At 49.6% G+C, this 14,155-nt stretch overlaps 1 protein-coding gene across 3 annotated transcripts in view; it reads left to right on the top strand.

Moving 5' to 3' along the window:
- LOC116947654 (uncharacterized) overlaps positions 1-10,981 on the top strand; it is a 40,765-nt gene extending 29,784 nt beyond the window's left edge. For all 3 annotated transcript variants that reach the window (XM_032963630.2, XM_032963629.2, XM_076070995.1), the window contains 8 exons: positions 311-344; positions 3,316-3,393; positions 4,018-4,056; positions 4,265-4,278; positions 4,868-5,236; positions 5,925-6,029; positions 6,140-8,321; positions 8,426-10,981. In XM_032963630.2, the coding sequence (XP_032819521.2) occupies positions 311-344; positions 3,316-3,393; positions 4,018-4,056; positions 4,265-4,278; positions 4,868-5,236; positions 5,925-6,029; positions 6,140-8,321; positions 8,426-10,008 (4,404 nt within the window). In that variant the 3' untranslated portion in view covers positions 10,009-10,981. The remainder of the gene's footprint in view (positions 1-310; positions 345-3,315; positions 3,394-4,017; positions 4,057-4,264; positions 4,279-4,867; positions 5,237-5,924; positions 6,030-6,139; positions 8,322-8,425) is intronic.
- The last annotated feature ends 3,174 nt before the right edge of the window (positions 10,982-14,155 follow it).

Genomic DNA, 14,155 nt, shown 5'->3' with positions numbered 1-14,155 from the left:
ATCACGCCCGGCTGCCTTTGTCTGCCAAGTGACGATGTTCACACATCACACCAGGCACTCAATTGAGGCTGAGTCAACCTAGGGGAGGCCCAGGACTGGTTCAGATAATCATACTCCACACACACACGCATTCAAGCCACCTACACATACTGTACACACGCAGACACTCAAGCCACCCCATTCTTTTCTGTCTGCGCCTCACACTACAAGGCTTGTTTCTAAGGGAATTCATCGTAATCTGTTCACTGCTTCTCATTCACTGCTGTTGTGGAGTCTCACGCAGTGCCGTGTGAATGGTGTGTGATTATAGGCCAAGCAGGCCATCCTGGACATGGATGGGTCATGTAAGTCACTTCCCCTGCACCACAGCGTAGTTCAGCGGTTCTCAACCCACTGGGGTGTGCAGGCTGCGGCATGGATGCCGTGTAGGATAAATTTAGAATGTGCATGGGGAAACATCAATCAGTGCCACGTTGGGGCAACAAAACCCACTGATACACAACGTGAAATGGGTGCCCTGCTAACACTAAGCACACTCATATACACCGTGAAACAAATGCCTTAAAAACACAAAACACACCGTTACACAAAATGAAACCAATGCTTTACACGAAACACAGTAGTACATAACATGTAACCAATGGCTTACCAATACAAAAAACACACGAATACACATGAAACACATGATTTACTAATACTAAACACACTAATACACAATGTTATACAAATGTATTATAAACACCAAAGACAAAGATCCCCCTTATAGCCTGTAACAGATTTTTGTGGTGAGTGCTGTGCAAGCACCTATTAAGGCCGGTACGGCATACACCACACCTGGCCGCCTTTGGCTCCCCAGTGGCGATGTTTACACAATGCAGTTGCTGATCTTGGAAGTGAGCGGGAATCGAACTCCGTAGCGCAGAGCGTTAACCGCTACACCACCGCTCCTCTTTATGAACACCTAACACACCGAGACACTCCATGAAATGTGGCCTACTAACACTCAACACAGTGATACACAACGTGAACCCAATGCCTTACTAACACTAAATACACAGTGAAACCAATGGTTTACTAACACAGTGCACACTGATACACAACGTGAAACCAATGGCTTAATAACACAATGTGCACTGATACACAACGTTAAACTAATGGCTTACTAACACAGTGCGCACAGAAACACAACGTTAAACTAATGGCTTACTAACACAGTGCGCACAGAAACACAACGCTAAACTAATGGCTTACGAACACGGCGCACAGAAACACAACGTTAAACTAATGGCTTACTAACACAGTTATGCACAGAAACACAATGTTAAACTAATGGCTTACTAACACAGTGCGCACTGATACACAACTTGGAACCAATGGCTTACTAACACAGTTACGCACAGAAACACAACGTTAAACTAATGGCTTACTAACACAGTTACGCACAGAAACACAACGTTAAACCAATGGCTTACTAACACAGTTATGCACAGAAACACAACGTTAAACTAATGGCTTACTAACACAGTGCGCACTGATACACAACGTTAAACTAATGGCTTACTAACACAGTTGCGCACAGAAACACAACGTTAAACTAATGGCTTACTAACACAGTGCGCACTGATACACAACGTTAAACTAATGGCTTACGAACACTGTGCGCACAGAAACACAACGTTAAACTAATGGCTTACGAACACTGCGCGCACAGAAACACAACGTTAAACTAATGGCTTACGAACACAGTGCGCACAGAAACACAACGTTAAACTAATGGCTTACTAATACAGTGCGCACTGATACACAACCTGAAACCAATGGCTTACTAACACAGTGCGCACAGAAACACAACGTTAAACTAATGGCTTACTAACACAGTGCGCACTGATACACAACGTGAAACTAATGGCTTACGAACACAGTGCGCACAGAAACACAACGTGAAACCAATGGCTTACTAACATAGTGCGCACAGAAATACAACGTTAAACTAATGGCTTCCGAACACTGTGCGCACAGAAACACAACGTTAAACTAATGGCTTACTAACACAGTGCGCACAGAAATAGAACATTAAACTAATGGCTTACTAACACAGTGCGCACAGAAACACAATGTTAAACTAATGGCTTACTAACACAGTGCGCACTGATACACAACTTGAAACCAATGGCTTACTAACACAGTGCGCACAGAAACACAATGTTAAACTAATGGCTTACTAACACAGTGCGCACAGAAACACAACGTTAAACCAATGGCTTACTAACACAGTTACGCACAGAAACACAACGTTAAACTAATGGCTTACTAACACAGTGCGCACAGAAACACAACCTTAAACTAATGGCTTACGAACACTGTGCGCACAGAAACACAACGTTAAACTAATGGCTTACTAACACAGTGCGCACAGAAACACAATGTTAAACTAATGGCTTACGAACACAGTGAGCACAGAAACACAATGTTAAACTAATGGCTTACTAACACAGTGCACACTGATACACAATGTTAAACTAATGGCTTACTAACACAGTGCGCACAGAAACACAATGTTAAACTAATGGCTTACTAACACAGTGCGCACAGAAACACAACATTAAACTAATGGCTTACTAACACAGTGCGCACAGAAACACAACTTGAAACCAATGGCTTACTAACACTCGAGCGAGCGGCTCGCAACAGGAAGGTTGCGAGTTCAAATACTGGGGGTTGACTCGGCCCATCATCCCTAAAATAAGTCCAACTGTGTGTGGAAGTGAAGAGTGATTGCTCTATGCAGAGACGCGCCCCCGACAGGGAAGACATTACCACCACTTGCTCCGGGCTGTAAACGGGAGGGGAGGACTAATGCCTTCATGCTCATTCGAGCAGGAAATCACCTTGTTGTTGGCTTTTGACAGTTTTACTTTATGAGTTGGCCCCACATTACTTACAGGAACCAATCCACTTCTATGCACCAATGAGGTCTTTGAGATATTCTGATCACCGTCTTCTTCTTAGTATTCCGAGGTCAAGTCTCCATTCCTGGGGTGATTGGGCTTTTGCCAGTGCAACTCCAAGACGGTGGAACATGTTGGCCTATGATAATTAATAAGACAATCGGAATCTTTTGAGCTATTTATATCAGACCTGAAAACTCACCGCTTTAAAATGGCCTTTTCCCCATAGTTTAGGTTTGTTTAGGCTGGTTCTCTGCTTTCCATACATGGCACATTGGGATCCTTGGATAAAATGCACCTTACAAATGTCAATTATTATTTTATACGGTACACCCGGTTAGAGTTGTGGCTCCGGACTCTGCCGCAGGTTCCCCTGCCACCCACTGCGACCGAGACGATCCCAAGAAGGAGAGCTGGTACACCCGGCGAGGACGGCGCAAATCAGGTGACAATCCAGCCCCTGCTCCCTGCGTTGGGGCATCGGGATCCAGCTGCACCTAAAGGGGACTGATGGCAAATGCCTTGGAGCTTCGCAGCGGTGGCCGTTACTCTTGTAAACGAGTTACGCTAAGACGACTGGCACACACCCACCAATCCCTCCACATTCTGTGGACACATCCCCAGCCATGTAATAATAATAATAGCTATGTATTTACCCAGGAAAGACACATTGAGTCCCAGGACTCTTCTTCCCGAAGGGTCCCTGCTACATTGGGCTGATTGTCCAATAGCAGTTGCATTGCACGTTTTTAATTTTGAGTAAATTGGATAACCTGGAGGAAGTCCACATAGAACAGGGGGAGAACACACAAAGTCCACGCAGAAAGGCACCCGAGCCATCAACCGAAGCCAGCTTCCTAAAGCTGGACGGCACACGTATTACCACTGCGCCATTCTGATAGATTTGCGATTCTGGCGGCTGCTCTGCCGGCCCACGCCGCCCTCCTCTGGCCAATGCCAAGGCCATGGCGCAAAGGGAAGGCAGCGCCCCGCTTGGCAGTGCTCACGTAGCCGGGCTGTGTGGCTCGGGACTGGCGTCTGTCACTGAGCTTGTCTGTTGTGTTTGCAGAACCCGGTGACAGGAAGCCAAAGCCTCTGGAGTCACTAGGTAAGGATTTCGGGTGGTCAACTAAACAAGGCTTTTTACACTGCTTGTAAGGTGACTCACAAACTGAATTTTCACATTACCAAATATATGAAGGGTATAATTCAATGTTGTATAGGCACTTACATTTACCGAAAGTTGTAATGTTGCTAACCAATTATCCTGTTTTATTTTCTGCCCAACCCACAATACAAAACGGTTTTGGATAAAGCATCTGTCCGAAAGGTACGTGTTTGTGAAAAAGCTGAGCATGATCACAGCCATGTAATGTACACGGCCCTTGCACGCATGCCAACAAGCGGTGTAAAGTTCAGTGCCCGTTTGTGACGTGGTCAACAGTTCTGCACATTTGTAAGTGTCACACGCCACATATTTTGCGGGTCACAGGTCCAGAGGCTGTGAACTGCAGTCCCTTGACCAGGGCAAAGTATCGGTTCAATATACTGGGGTATCAAATATGTAATGATACCATTGTCTGTGTATGGTTGATAAAAGGAGATTGTGATAATGCACTTTTACTAAGTAAGTTTATTGCATAATTCACGTCAAGTGGCAATTTAATAATGTTGGTGCAACTTATGTGTTGCCAACTGAAGTATCGCCAACACGTAAAAAGTTTGGTCTCGGTTTATGGACTAAAGTGAATGGCCGATGGATAGGCTCTTCTTCGTTATGGGGATATGGACTTTCCACGAATGACTCAGGGCTGTAAATAGGAAATGAGCACCACCCCAATGCGCAGTTGAGCAGCAAATCACCTTGACTTGAACTACTAACCCTATGCACTGTTTGCGTTGCTGCTGCTGCTGCTCAGCGGTCGGGCAGTGTCGACGGTGGCCTGCTGAGGGATGCGGAGGTCGGTGGTGGGCCTGGGCTCGGGGAAGGCAGCACCGAGAGCTTGGAAAGGGCAGCCTCCACGGGGAGATGCCCGCTTCCCAACGGCGACATGCGGCAAGACGACCGGCAGGAGGGACAAGCGGATCGACAGGCGATACAGACGGAGCGGCGGGATGGGCCAGCGGGCCAGCAAGGGGGGAGGGCAGATGCGCGGGAGGCACGGCCGTGTGGAGACGCACCGGTGACGGAGACAGGGCAGCAGTGTCAGCAGCTGCAGAGCAGGAGGGTGGAGGCCAAGGCGCGTTCGCAGGCCGCTGCCACCGATCCCACGCGGCTCGGGTTCAAGGTGGGAGCTCAATCACACGGTGCCCTGTGCCATATTCACATTGAAGCACAGCCAGGGAAATGCGATGTGTCTGAAATTCAAACTTTGGCTGACGAATACGCATAATCACTAGCTTCAGCTACTGCGTGGACCTGTAAAATTAATTTTATTGTTATTTATTCACATTTTTCACCTCGAAAATCGCTTGAGGTGGAACATCTCGGTTACCAGGTGTCACAGGTGTCGATTGATGCACACACAGCAAACACGTGATGACACTGCGTATATATACACACACGTGTTCAATTTATTACCTCTGCAATTTGCATTTGTACAGTGAATACCGTACCCGGTCACACAGATAAACACGGAAACGATTCGATGTGGAACACTGCCAGTTCATGTAGAGTGCATTTCAGCTATAACGGTTACAGATGTTGTGCCACTGGGTTTAATTAAATATTAAAATTAGTTAAGACTGGTGGCACACTTTCGTGAGTCTGGGAGATCGTTCCACGTTGAAGCAGCTCTGTGTCAAAGCTAGAGTGGTGTCTGTTCGGGTTTTTACTCTCGGGACAGTTGAACTCCCGATGAGGTTTTGGACCGAAGAGCAGAGTCATTGTTGGGAGTAAATGGTTCGTTGTTGAGTTAAGGGGCCCACAACTCGGGGAACACCTTCATAGCCGTGTGCTACTGATTGTCGCTGCAGCAGAGGGACGGCGAGTGCAGTTTGCGTGCGCAGGCAGGAAGGCGCTTCCTCTATCGACAGTCTGTGGACCTGGAGGGCATGCACCTCAGCCCCATCTTATCGCAGGTATTCATCCCACCTGGTACATACATATGTCAGGCATTGCAGTTTGTAATGTAAGTGTCTCTCTCTGTGCTGTGGCATTGTAAATCATTTGTTTGTCTTGTTCTCTGCAGCCCATGCTGGAAGTCCTTGCAGCTGAGCTCAAGTATGAGTGGCTGGTAGCCCCACAATATGGCAAGAGAGTGGCCCCTGTGAAGGCACAGTGTGATGGGAACACGTTGGAAAACCCAGAGGGTGGTGCGGCGCTGCCCTCCAGTGGAACCCTGATTTCTGAGAGTGCGTTGGCCACAGCCGAAGGTGGCGGAGGGATAGGACAGGGCACCCATTGTGCCGGCACGGACCAGCAATGCGTTGTCTCTTCTGCCGAGCCATTACTGGCACCCGGAGGTGAGGTACAGCCAGTGGAACACAATGAATATCCTTCAAAACACCATGCCACAAATGTCAAAGTGGGTCAGGAGGAGCAAGAGAGCCACACACGCGAGGATGGCCCGCCGCAGCAGGAGCGTGCAGAGCGCGTTGTACACGAGTCCATCATCATCGATGATGAACCAGAAGAGTTTTATCAGGATGGGAATGAAGCAATTCAGGTGGTTGATATTATGGATAAACCGCAACCGTGTGATGATAATCAGAAGCCCGTTGAGACAAAAATTATCCCGCTGGATTTCGAAATGCTCCCAGTAAAAAAATCCCAACAACCTCTCATGGAAAACTCAAACTCAGATCATACAGATGTTGCTGTTCAGCCTGTGTGTGATGATAGCACAAAGGAAAGGGACGGTGAAACAGAAAGCGAACTGTATAGACATGCGCCTTGTGAGAGTCCGTCAAGAGGCTTGCCAGTAGCTCCACAGGAAGGCCCAACTCATCCTACAAACACGGTGGATGCGGCTCCTTCATTTGAAGGTGGTTGCAGGTTGAACACATCGGAGGCAGATGACGTGTGGCTGTCGTGCCAAGACGCCGCACAAATGCTGGAGGAGACCCTCGGTTGGGAGGCCGCAGGATGCGTTTCCTCTCACGTTTCCTGTGAAGAGACCGCGGCGTTAACGCGTCACACCTCTGATGATTCACAGCGGGGGGATTCTGCGACTGAAGGCAGCATCTCCGCTTCACACCCTCCAAAAGGTGGATCACCAAGTGAGCAGGGAAACGATGAAGACGCAGACGATGGAGAGGACACAACCTTCCAGTTTGCCTCTACGGAGGTCGTGCGGAGCAACGTTTTTAGACACGATCAAGCAGAACATTTGCCAGTGCAGCCCGGATTCTCACCAATTATAAGTCCGCTCGAAAATCTATCTCCACAAACTGCCCCGACTGTGACCCAATGCTTTCCGGCTGACGTCGACGTTGTAGCGGAGCACTGCAGAGCAGTCGTCCAGACCGTGACGTCCGAGCTTGTCTCTTCGCCCTTCGTGAGGAAGAATGGAAACGATGCAGCCCGAGGCAACGGCGTCTGCATCGAGCATGAGGGACGGTATGCAAACGGTCTGCCGGCAGCGCAGCCAGCACCCGTCTCGCTGTGCGCCGGTGACGGAGAGACACGCGGGCACGGTGTTTGTGAGGCTGAAACTGTAGACGCGCGTGGGATGGATATCATCGAAATGCTCACGCTAGAGCACAAATTTATAGAAGACTATTTTTCCAACTTGACATCGACAGCTCCTGAAGAAGAGCAGCTGGTGCACGGCTCACCTGTGAGCAGTGAAGTTGAGTTTTCTTCAGCCACAAGCAAAGAAGCGTTTTCAGAAAATGAAAATAAAACTATTGACACATGGGCCGATCTCATATCAAGCATCGAGAGCAGTTTGGCAGAGTTCAGAGATAACATCCCTCCCACTATTTGGGATGTTGACCACACGCCGCTTTTTATCGAGGAAGAAGGAGACTCCTGTCCACACGTTACAAACGACTCGAATCAAAGTCCCAAAGCTGCTGAGGAATCTGTAGAGTTTGCATTGCCTCATGCCCGAAACGAGCTTGAACACATCGGCAATAGCCAAGCAAAACCATCCGATGACGGGTGCACAGAGGGCATCTGGTTTCATTGCACGAATTCAGAGAGCACTGATGCTGCTGTGTGGAATAGTCGCACATCGCGACCAGGATTCCAAGACGAGAGGCAATGTGGCAGTAGCTGTGACAGTCCGGACAACTTCAGCAGAATGGGGAGAAACGATCCGAGTATCTCAGGAGCAACTTTGATGAGCCCGCCTGCTGGCAAGCCACACGCACGGTCAGGACGACGAGGAAAGCAATCTCCACAGCCCACAGAACTACCTACAGCAGGTTTGTCCAGCAATTGCCACAGCAGCACAATTAAATGTTGTACTTGAAGCACACACGCACGCACACTGCGTTGTAAATTTATGCATTGTGTTTTGCCTCCATAGGTGCTCGTGTAGACAATGGCAGGGAGTGTTGGAGTCAACGGTTCCTCGCAGGACATGACTCGGATGCGAGTTGCTCACGCCACGCTGGCATCTCGGGAAATGGGCGAGCCTCTCCACCGACAAGGAAGGCCCAAACAGGGCTCCGCAGGGCTGAGCCGCCCACTGTGCTCGCTCGGCCCCCTTCTTCCCCTTGTCTGTCCAGCCCCAGTGATTCACCGCAACTCAACCGGTGTCCATCCACTCCTGGCCTCTTTAAAACAGTCTCCCCTGCACAGTCATGTTTTATCCAGGAGTCGCACACTCATACTGGCAGGTCCTGCAGGTCTCCTTGCAGACGCAACCATATATACGAGTCACATTGCTCCTCATGTAATGCTGATTGGTTCTCCAAGCCTTACAATAACGCAGGGACGAGCGCTGATTCAGTCGATCACCAATTGGGTGTGTGCAAGGAATGTGGGTCTTGCCAGCCGGCCTCTGCCAGTGCCAGGGCTTGTCCACTACCAGGGCAGTGGTCGTTGCAGTCCCATACTCCAACACTGGGAATGTGTAAGTGTCCCTCAACACCAAACCTATTTCACAGTTCCTCTTTGTCACCCGAGTCTCAATTTAACTTCCCCTCGGTCCCAAACCGGAATTCCTTCTCTAACTTCCTTCATTCGTACACTTTATCCAACTCTGAAACCAATCATTCGTGTTCTTCACTTGATTATGAATTTTCAAGCATGGCTGCTCCCTTTACTAAAATAATAAAAAATCCAACCCCAACGGCTCCACCACGCTATTCTAATGTTTCCAGCCGCATCCCTTGCGACTCTGTCATTCCTCCATACCATTCATTTCCTCTCCCATCAGACTTGCTGCGTAGCCCTTCTGAGGGCAGCCTCCTCTCTCCTTCCACACAGAGTTTTCTGAAATCCTATTCATCTGCGTTGGAGATCTGTAACAACAACATGGATCAAGCAGAGTTGCCGTTTGAATCCAATTCCACGAATTCAACTCCAAAGAGTTCAGTCTTGGGGACTGCGCCAGGTGGACCTGCAGAGTACTGGCCCTTCGTGCCGGATGACACCAGGGTCCTCGTTCACAGTACGGACGCTCCCTCGCATGAACCCTACAGAGTGAGAAGCAGAAGCCTCGGGTTTCAAGGCTTGAGCGGCAAGCTCTCTGAGAAGACGAGAGCAGGTTTACCGGAGAGCCCGGGTGGGCTCGGCACACCTGCAAGCGCTCACTTTCCTGAAAGCTTCGGGCTCGAACGTGGCAGCTACTATGGGTCCCACATTGTGCTCCAGGATGCGGATAAAGCCGTGGTGGTGGACAGGGTCTTTCCACAGAGGGTGCTGAGCATGAACGTCAGCATCCGCAAGATGTACGCCAATAGCCTGTGCAGGAGGGACCGCCGGTCTGCATCGCCGCCGCGAGAGGTGGAGGCCACGCTGGCGGATGGCCGATGCCGGTGGCTGGACTACACCGAGCTGTCGTCCGGAGCGGCGTGCAGGCCGCCAATCCCACACAGAGCTCGCTCGCACTCCTTCAGGTCTCAGAAGCAGATGCCGCCTGTGTTGAGAGATGCACTGATTTGAGTGGTGGACTGGCATTAGGAGAGCTGCAGAGGGAACTGGGATTCACGCTGAAGCAGTCTACACAACGTTAACAAATTCACAAACAAATACTGCCTTTAAATAAACAGGTGATAAGAGGCACTTCTTCACAGCACATCGATCACATTACATAAATAGTCATCTATTTGCTATGAATGTGCTGTTCGGTGCCTTTACCAAAAACGTCACCTATTGTGCTTTTAATTTAAAGCCACAGTGTTGAATGAATTAACCTGTTCGTTTTTGTTATTGTGTGCTTTGTGCACCACTGCCAATACAGCATTACCAAATAATTTATACAGAACGTGATGCAAAATCCTAGACGAATATACTTGCTTTTGCTAATACTCATAATCTCTCTCATGAATGCGTGCATTATATATGACTTCAGGTCATGGTTGGGGGCTGATTCAGGCCATTATCCCTCTGGGTTCAATAAAGTTCGTATCACTCTGCGGGAACGTCAACGGTGGTTGTCCTATAGATATAATCTACCAACCGCCTGCAAAAATCAGTAACTAAATCACGATGTACGCTTTCATAAAACCTCCTTGCGTACACACACCCTGTGGGTTATGTCAAAACAGTTTGTGCCCTAACGTCACCATGTTTGCGCATGCACACCGTCTTCCAGATCCAGCAGGGCATTCGACCAAATATACAGCCTCTGTGATCCGTGGTTTATTGTTGCTCTGCTGATGCATACAATGCGTATTTGGGATGTGACGTGCCATAGGGAAACATTCATGTTTGTAGGAGTAGTCTGTACTCGTACCATCGCCCAGACTGACGGTTGTGCATGCAAAGATGCACCTCGGGCTCGCTGTTCGCAATTAATGAAGTCGCACCACCTCATCCACTGTAGATCAAACCCGGACATATTTCTCAGTAAGTGCGAGGTCTATCAAATCTGTGTAGTAGTGGTATTCTGCAATAAAGTTTCACACAATACTGATGCCCGATCTCGGTACAAATCAATTTCTGTTGCTACCCAAACACAGGTGGTGACCCTACCCTGAACCCTGCTCCAAGGTTGGCGAGTGCTGTATTCACAATATTTAAGCAATACTTTTTATTTCTACTGCCATGCACAACCCCTTGAGTTACAACACGTAAAAAAGCATTTTACCGGTGTTAATTATTCTTTATGGAATACCATTGTGAGTGTGGAATAAAACGGGCGTCTGGAGCATTTAACTCTGAACAGCGAGCTACTGCGTCTGTTTACCCGGTGGGCCACCGCCAGACGGCACTGTGATGAAGAAATTAACATTCCATCTCCGTGCCAGCGCCAGAAATCTAAAATGAAAAAAAAACTATAAGATGTGAACCCCAGAAATACCAAGTCGGTGTTTTAAATTTCTGGCTCTGCACCAATTCTGTACACCTATCCCGCACGGTGCAAAAAGTTTGAAGTAAACTTTTATTAGGGAGCATGTTTATGTGTTGGCCACGGTACTGTGCAGGTTGCAGTGATTATCATATACCACGATATTATTATTATATACCACGATATTTTGTTGAGAGTACGTGCAGTACCGCGGTGTTTGATTGCGGTACTCTACCCTACCATCATTGTTTAGTCATTGTACGGCTTTATTGCTGCTGAAACAAAAGGGCCATTCCTGTGCGTTCAACGGTTCGGCTGCTTTTTAAAAAAAATTATTGCTGTGGTTTGCACACCTGATGATGATTATTGCTTGTGTTGTAGTCGAAACGTTGCGAGAATTTTATTGTTTTATATTTTTATTATTTTATTGTTTCCCTTCTATGTGACTTTACCGAAAGAACCAAAGAATATGAATCCCTGCAGTCACGAAAGCTTTAAATCAAAAAGTTAGGCTGCTTGTTTGGCCTCCCCATGTAAATACATTAGCGGTGCACCGGTGGTGCACGGTACTAAATAAGTAATATTTTAAAATACTTTTTTAAAAACACGCTTAAATGAAATGTACCTTGCAAGTAATGGCAAAACTCCACGACTCCAGGAAGTGGCCGCGAAGCTTGCCATTGCGGGGGCTGCTGCCCCTCACCTGCACCGAATTTTCGGGGCCGCTGTCCCCCGACTCCCCCGTTACGACCTCGCTACTGCGGGGGGCTGCTGCCCCCCGCCTCCTCCATCCTAATCCCGCCATCCCCCGTCTCCTCCGTCGCAGTCATACTACTACCCCCCGACTGCTCTGTCGGGTTCGGGCTACCGACTTCCAACTCCTCGCCCCCCTGTGCCCCCGCCTTTGCTGCTGCCCGCGTAGGCATGGTTCGATTGGTAGGGTCGACGGTTTTACGCTTACGACGCGCTACGCGGGCTTAGTAGTGGGCGTGCTGCGGTGAGCACGCTCGCGAAGTAAAACCCCGTCTCGTGCGCGAACGAAAAGGTACAGCGCGCCGACGCGTGACTCTGCGGCCGGCGCTTAGCCCCCGGGATCCGTTCGCATACACGCCTTACGTGCCCAGGCGCTAATGAACCCGACTCTGCTACCTGGCCGACTCCGTACACCAATCACATACGAGGGACTTGGGGTCAGGGGTTAGAGGGCAGGGGTACCCACCGTGCACGCGCCACTGATTGGAGGGAGTCACTCTGCCCCGATTTAAAGGCCGTTTAAACAGCCACGCGTGTGCACGAACACCAGACGCTACACTCTCCTATTCGCCGTAAACAGCCGCGTATGCACGCGAACACAAAGCACTCCACCCCCCTTTTCGCACTCACAGCGACCACACGACACAGTTTTATCCTCTACTGGCGGTTTTATTCCCCCCAATTAACCCGCTAAACTACGTGTGTTTGTGTGAGTCAGCAGACACTACCTAGCCTATCCTTCGGGGATTCTGGGCTCAGTTTATCCTGCCTGGCGCTCCACTTTCTACCCTCTGATTAATTAGCTCAAACTCACCTCTCTCTACTTACGCTTACTTCCACTCTGATGCGCCGGAAGCTGTAGAAGGGCGATGCTGTAGGTCGTCTCCGTGGAGGGTTGTGCCTGGCTGCGTTGAAGCTCGTCACACGGCTGACTCCAACACCCCGCTGCTCTCGATGTCTTGAAGAACCCTAACCTTTACTGCCTGAATCCCCCTCCTCTTATCCTACCTATAACAAAGGCATTCCGATCCTGTACCCCCCTTGGCCTCCTGTCCAATCAGAGGCCTGGATTTTCCCGCCCTTTTGATATTCGGATCCCGGCTCTGGTGACGTCACCGCAGTGGTTCCCTCAACGTCCGCTTTTCGTTCTTACCGCTATCCGCCTACTGACCCGTGTTGCGTGTGTGTGGTTCCACTCACGGTGGCTCAACAGCCCCTGCCGTGACCACGCCATTTTAATATCAGGTCACGGCGCCGCGGTGTACGTCAGCCTTGGGGGTAGGTCGCCCAATTTCCCGGCCGCAGGAAACCATGAAGCTTGATCCCATTAAGGGCTTCTGGATGAAAACCTGTCGGCCAGGTGACCTTACCGGCTCTACGTGGGGTATGCGTCCGTTAATGTGGGGGGGCGGCGAGGGTGCGCAGCGTCGGTGTCGTCACTCTCCGGTGGCGGCGTCACGGCGGTGGGCACGGCCCCGACGGAGCGGCTCCGCTGCGGCGGCACCACACCATGACGTAAGGGACTGTGTTGTTTTACAGCCAACGTCAGTTGAGCGTGGACAATTAGACCCAAGCCGAAACATAACATATACAAAATAATGTTTAAAATATATATATTTTTAATGATAGAATATAGTATTGTCATCAGTATTACATAAGTATACCAAGTTTGCAGTTGATACCACATTGGGAAGTGGGTTAAAATTGAGTTACAGGATTTGAGGATGCGACAACAACAACAGACAGAGTGAGTTAAATATATGCGTGGTGACGATTGGCTGCTCCGAGTTCCAAAGGCAGAATTTGACTACTCGTGCCCGAGACTTATGTGGGGGACGCGGGCCCCCGGCTTCCCCTCCGGGGGAGGGCTGCAGGCTCCGGACTCCTCGCTCGTGTGAGAGCCGCCGCTATTCAACTCCTCGCTTGTGGGGAGAGGGCTGCCGCTCCCCGGCTCCTCTCGCGCCATCGGCCCTTGGGTCCGCGGGCCCTGTTTGGGGGGCATAGCTCGGGGCTGGCGCACGGCAGCCTGGAATCAATCCCTCACTT

This window comes from Petromyzon marinus, chromosome 31 (genome assembly GCF_048934315.1).
Source record: "Petromyzon marinus isolate PM22_M1 ecotype Great Lakes invasive population chromosome 31, UKy_Petmar_22M1.pri1.0, whole genome shotgun sequence".
NCBI lineage: Eukaryota > Metazoa > Chordata > Hyperoartia > Petromyzontiformes > Petromyzontidae > Petromyzon > Petromyzon marinus.
This window is presented reverse-complemented; position numbering and strand designations above follow the sequence as displayed.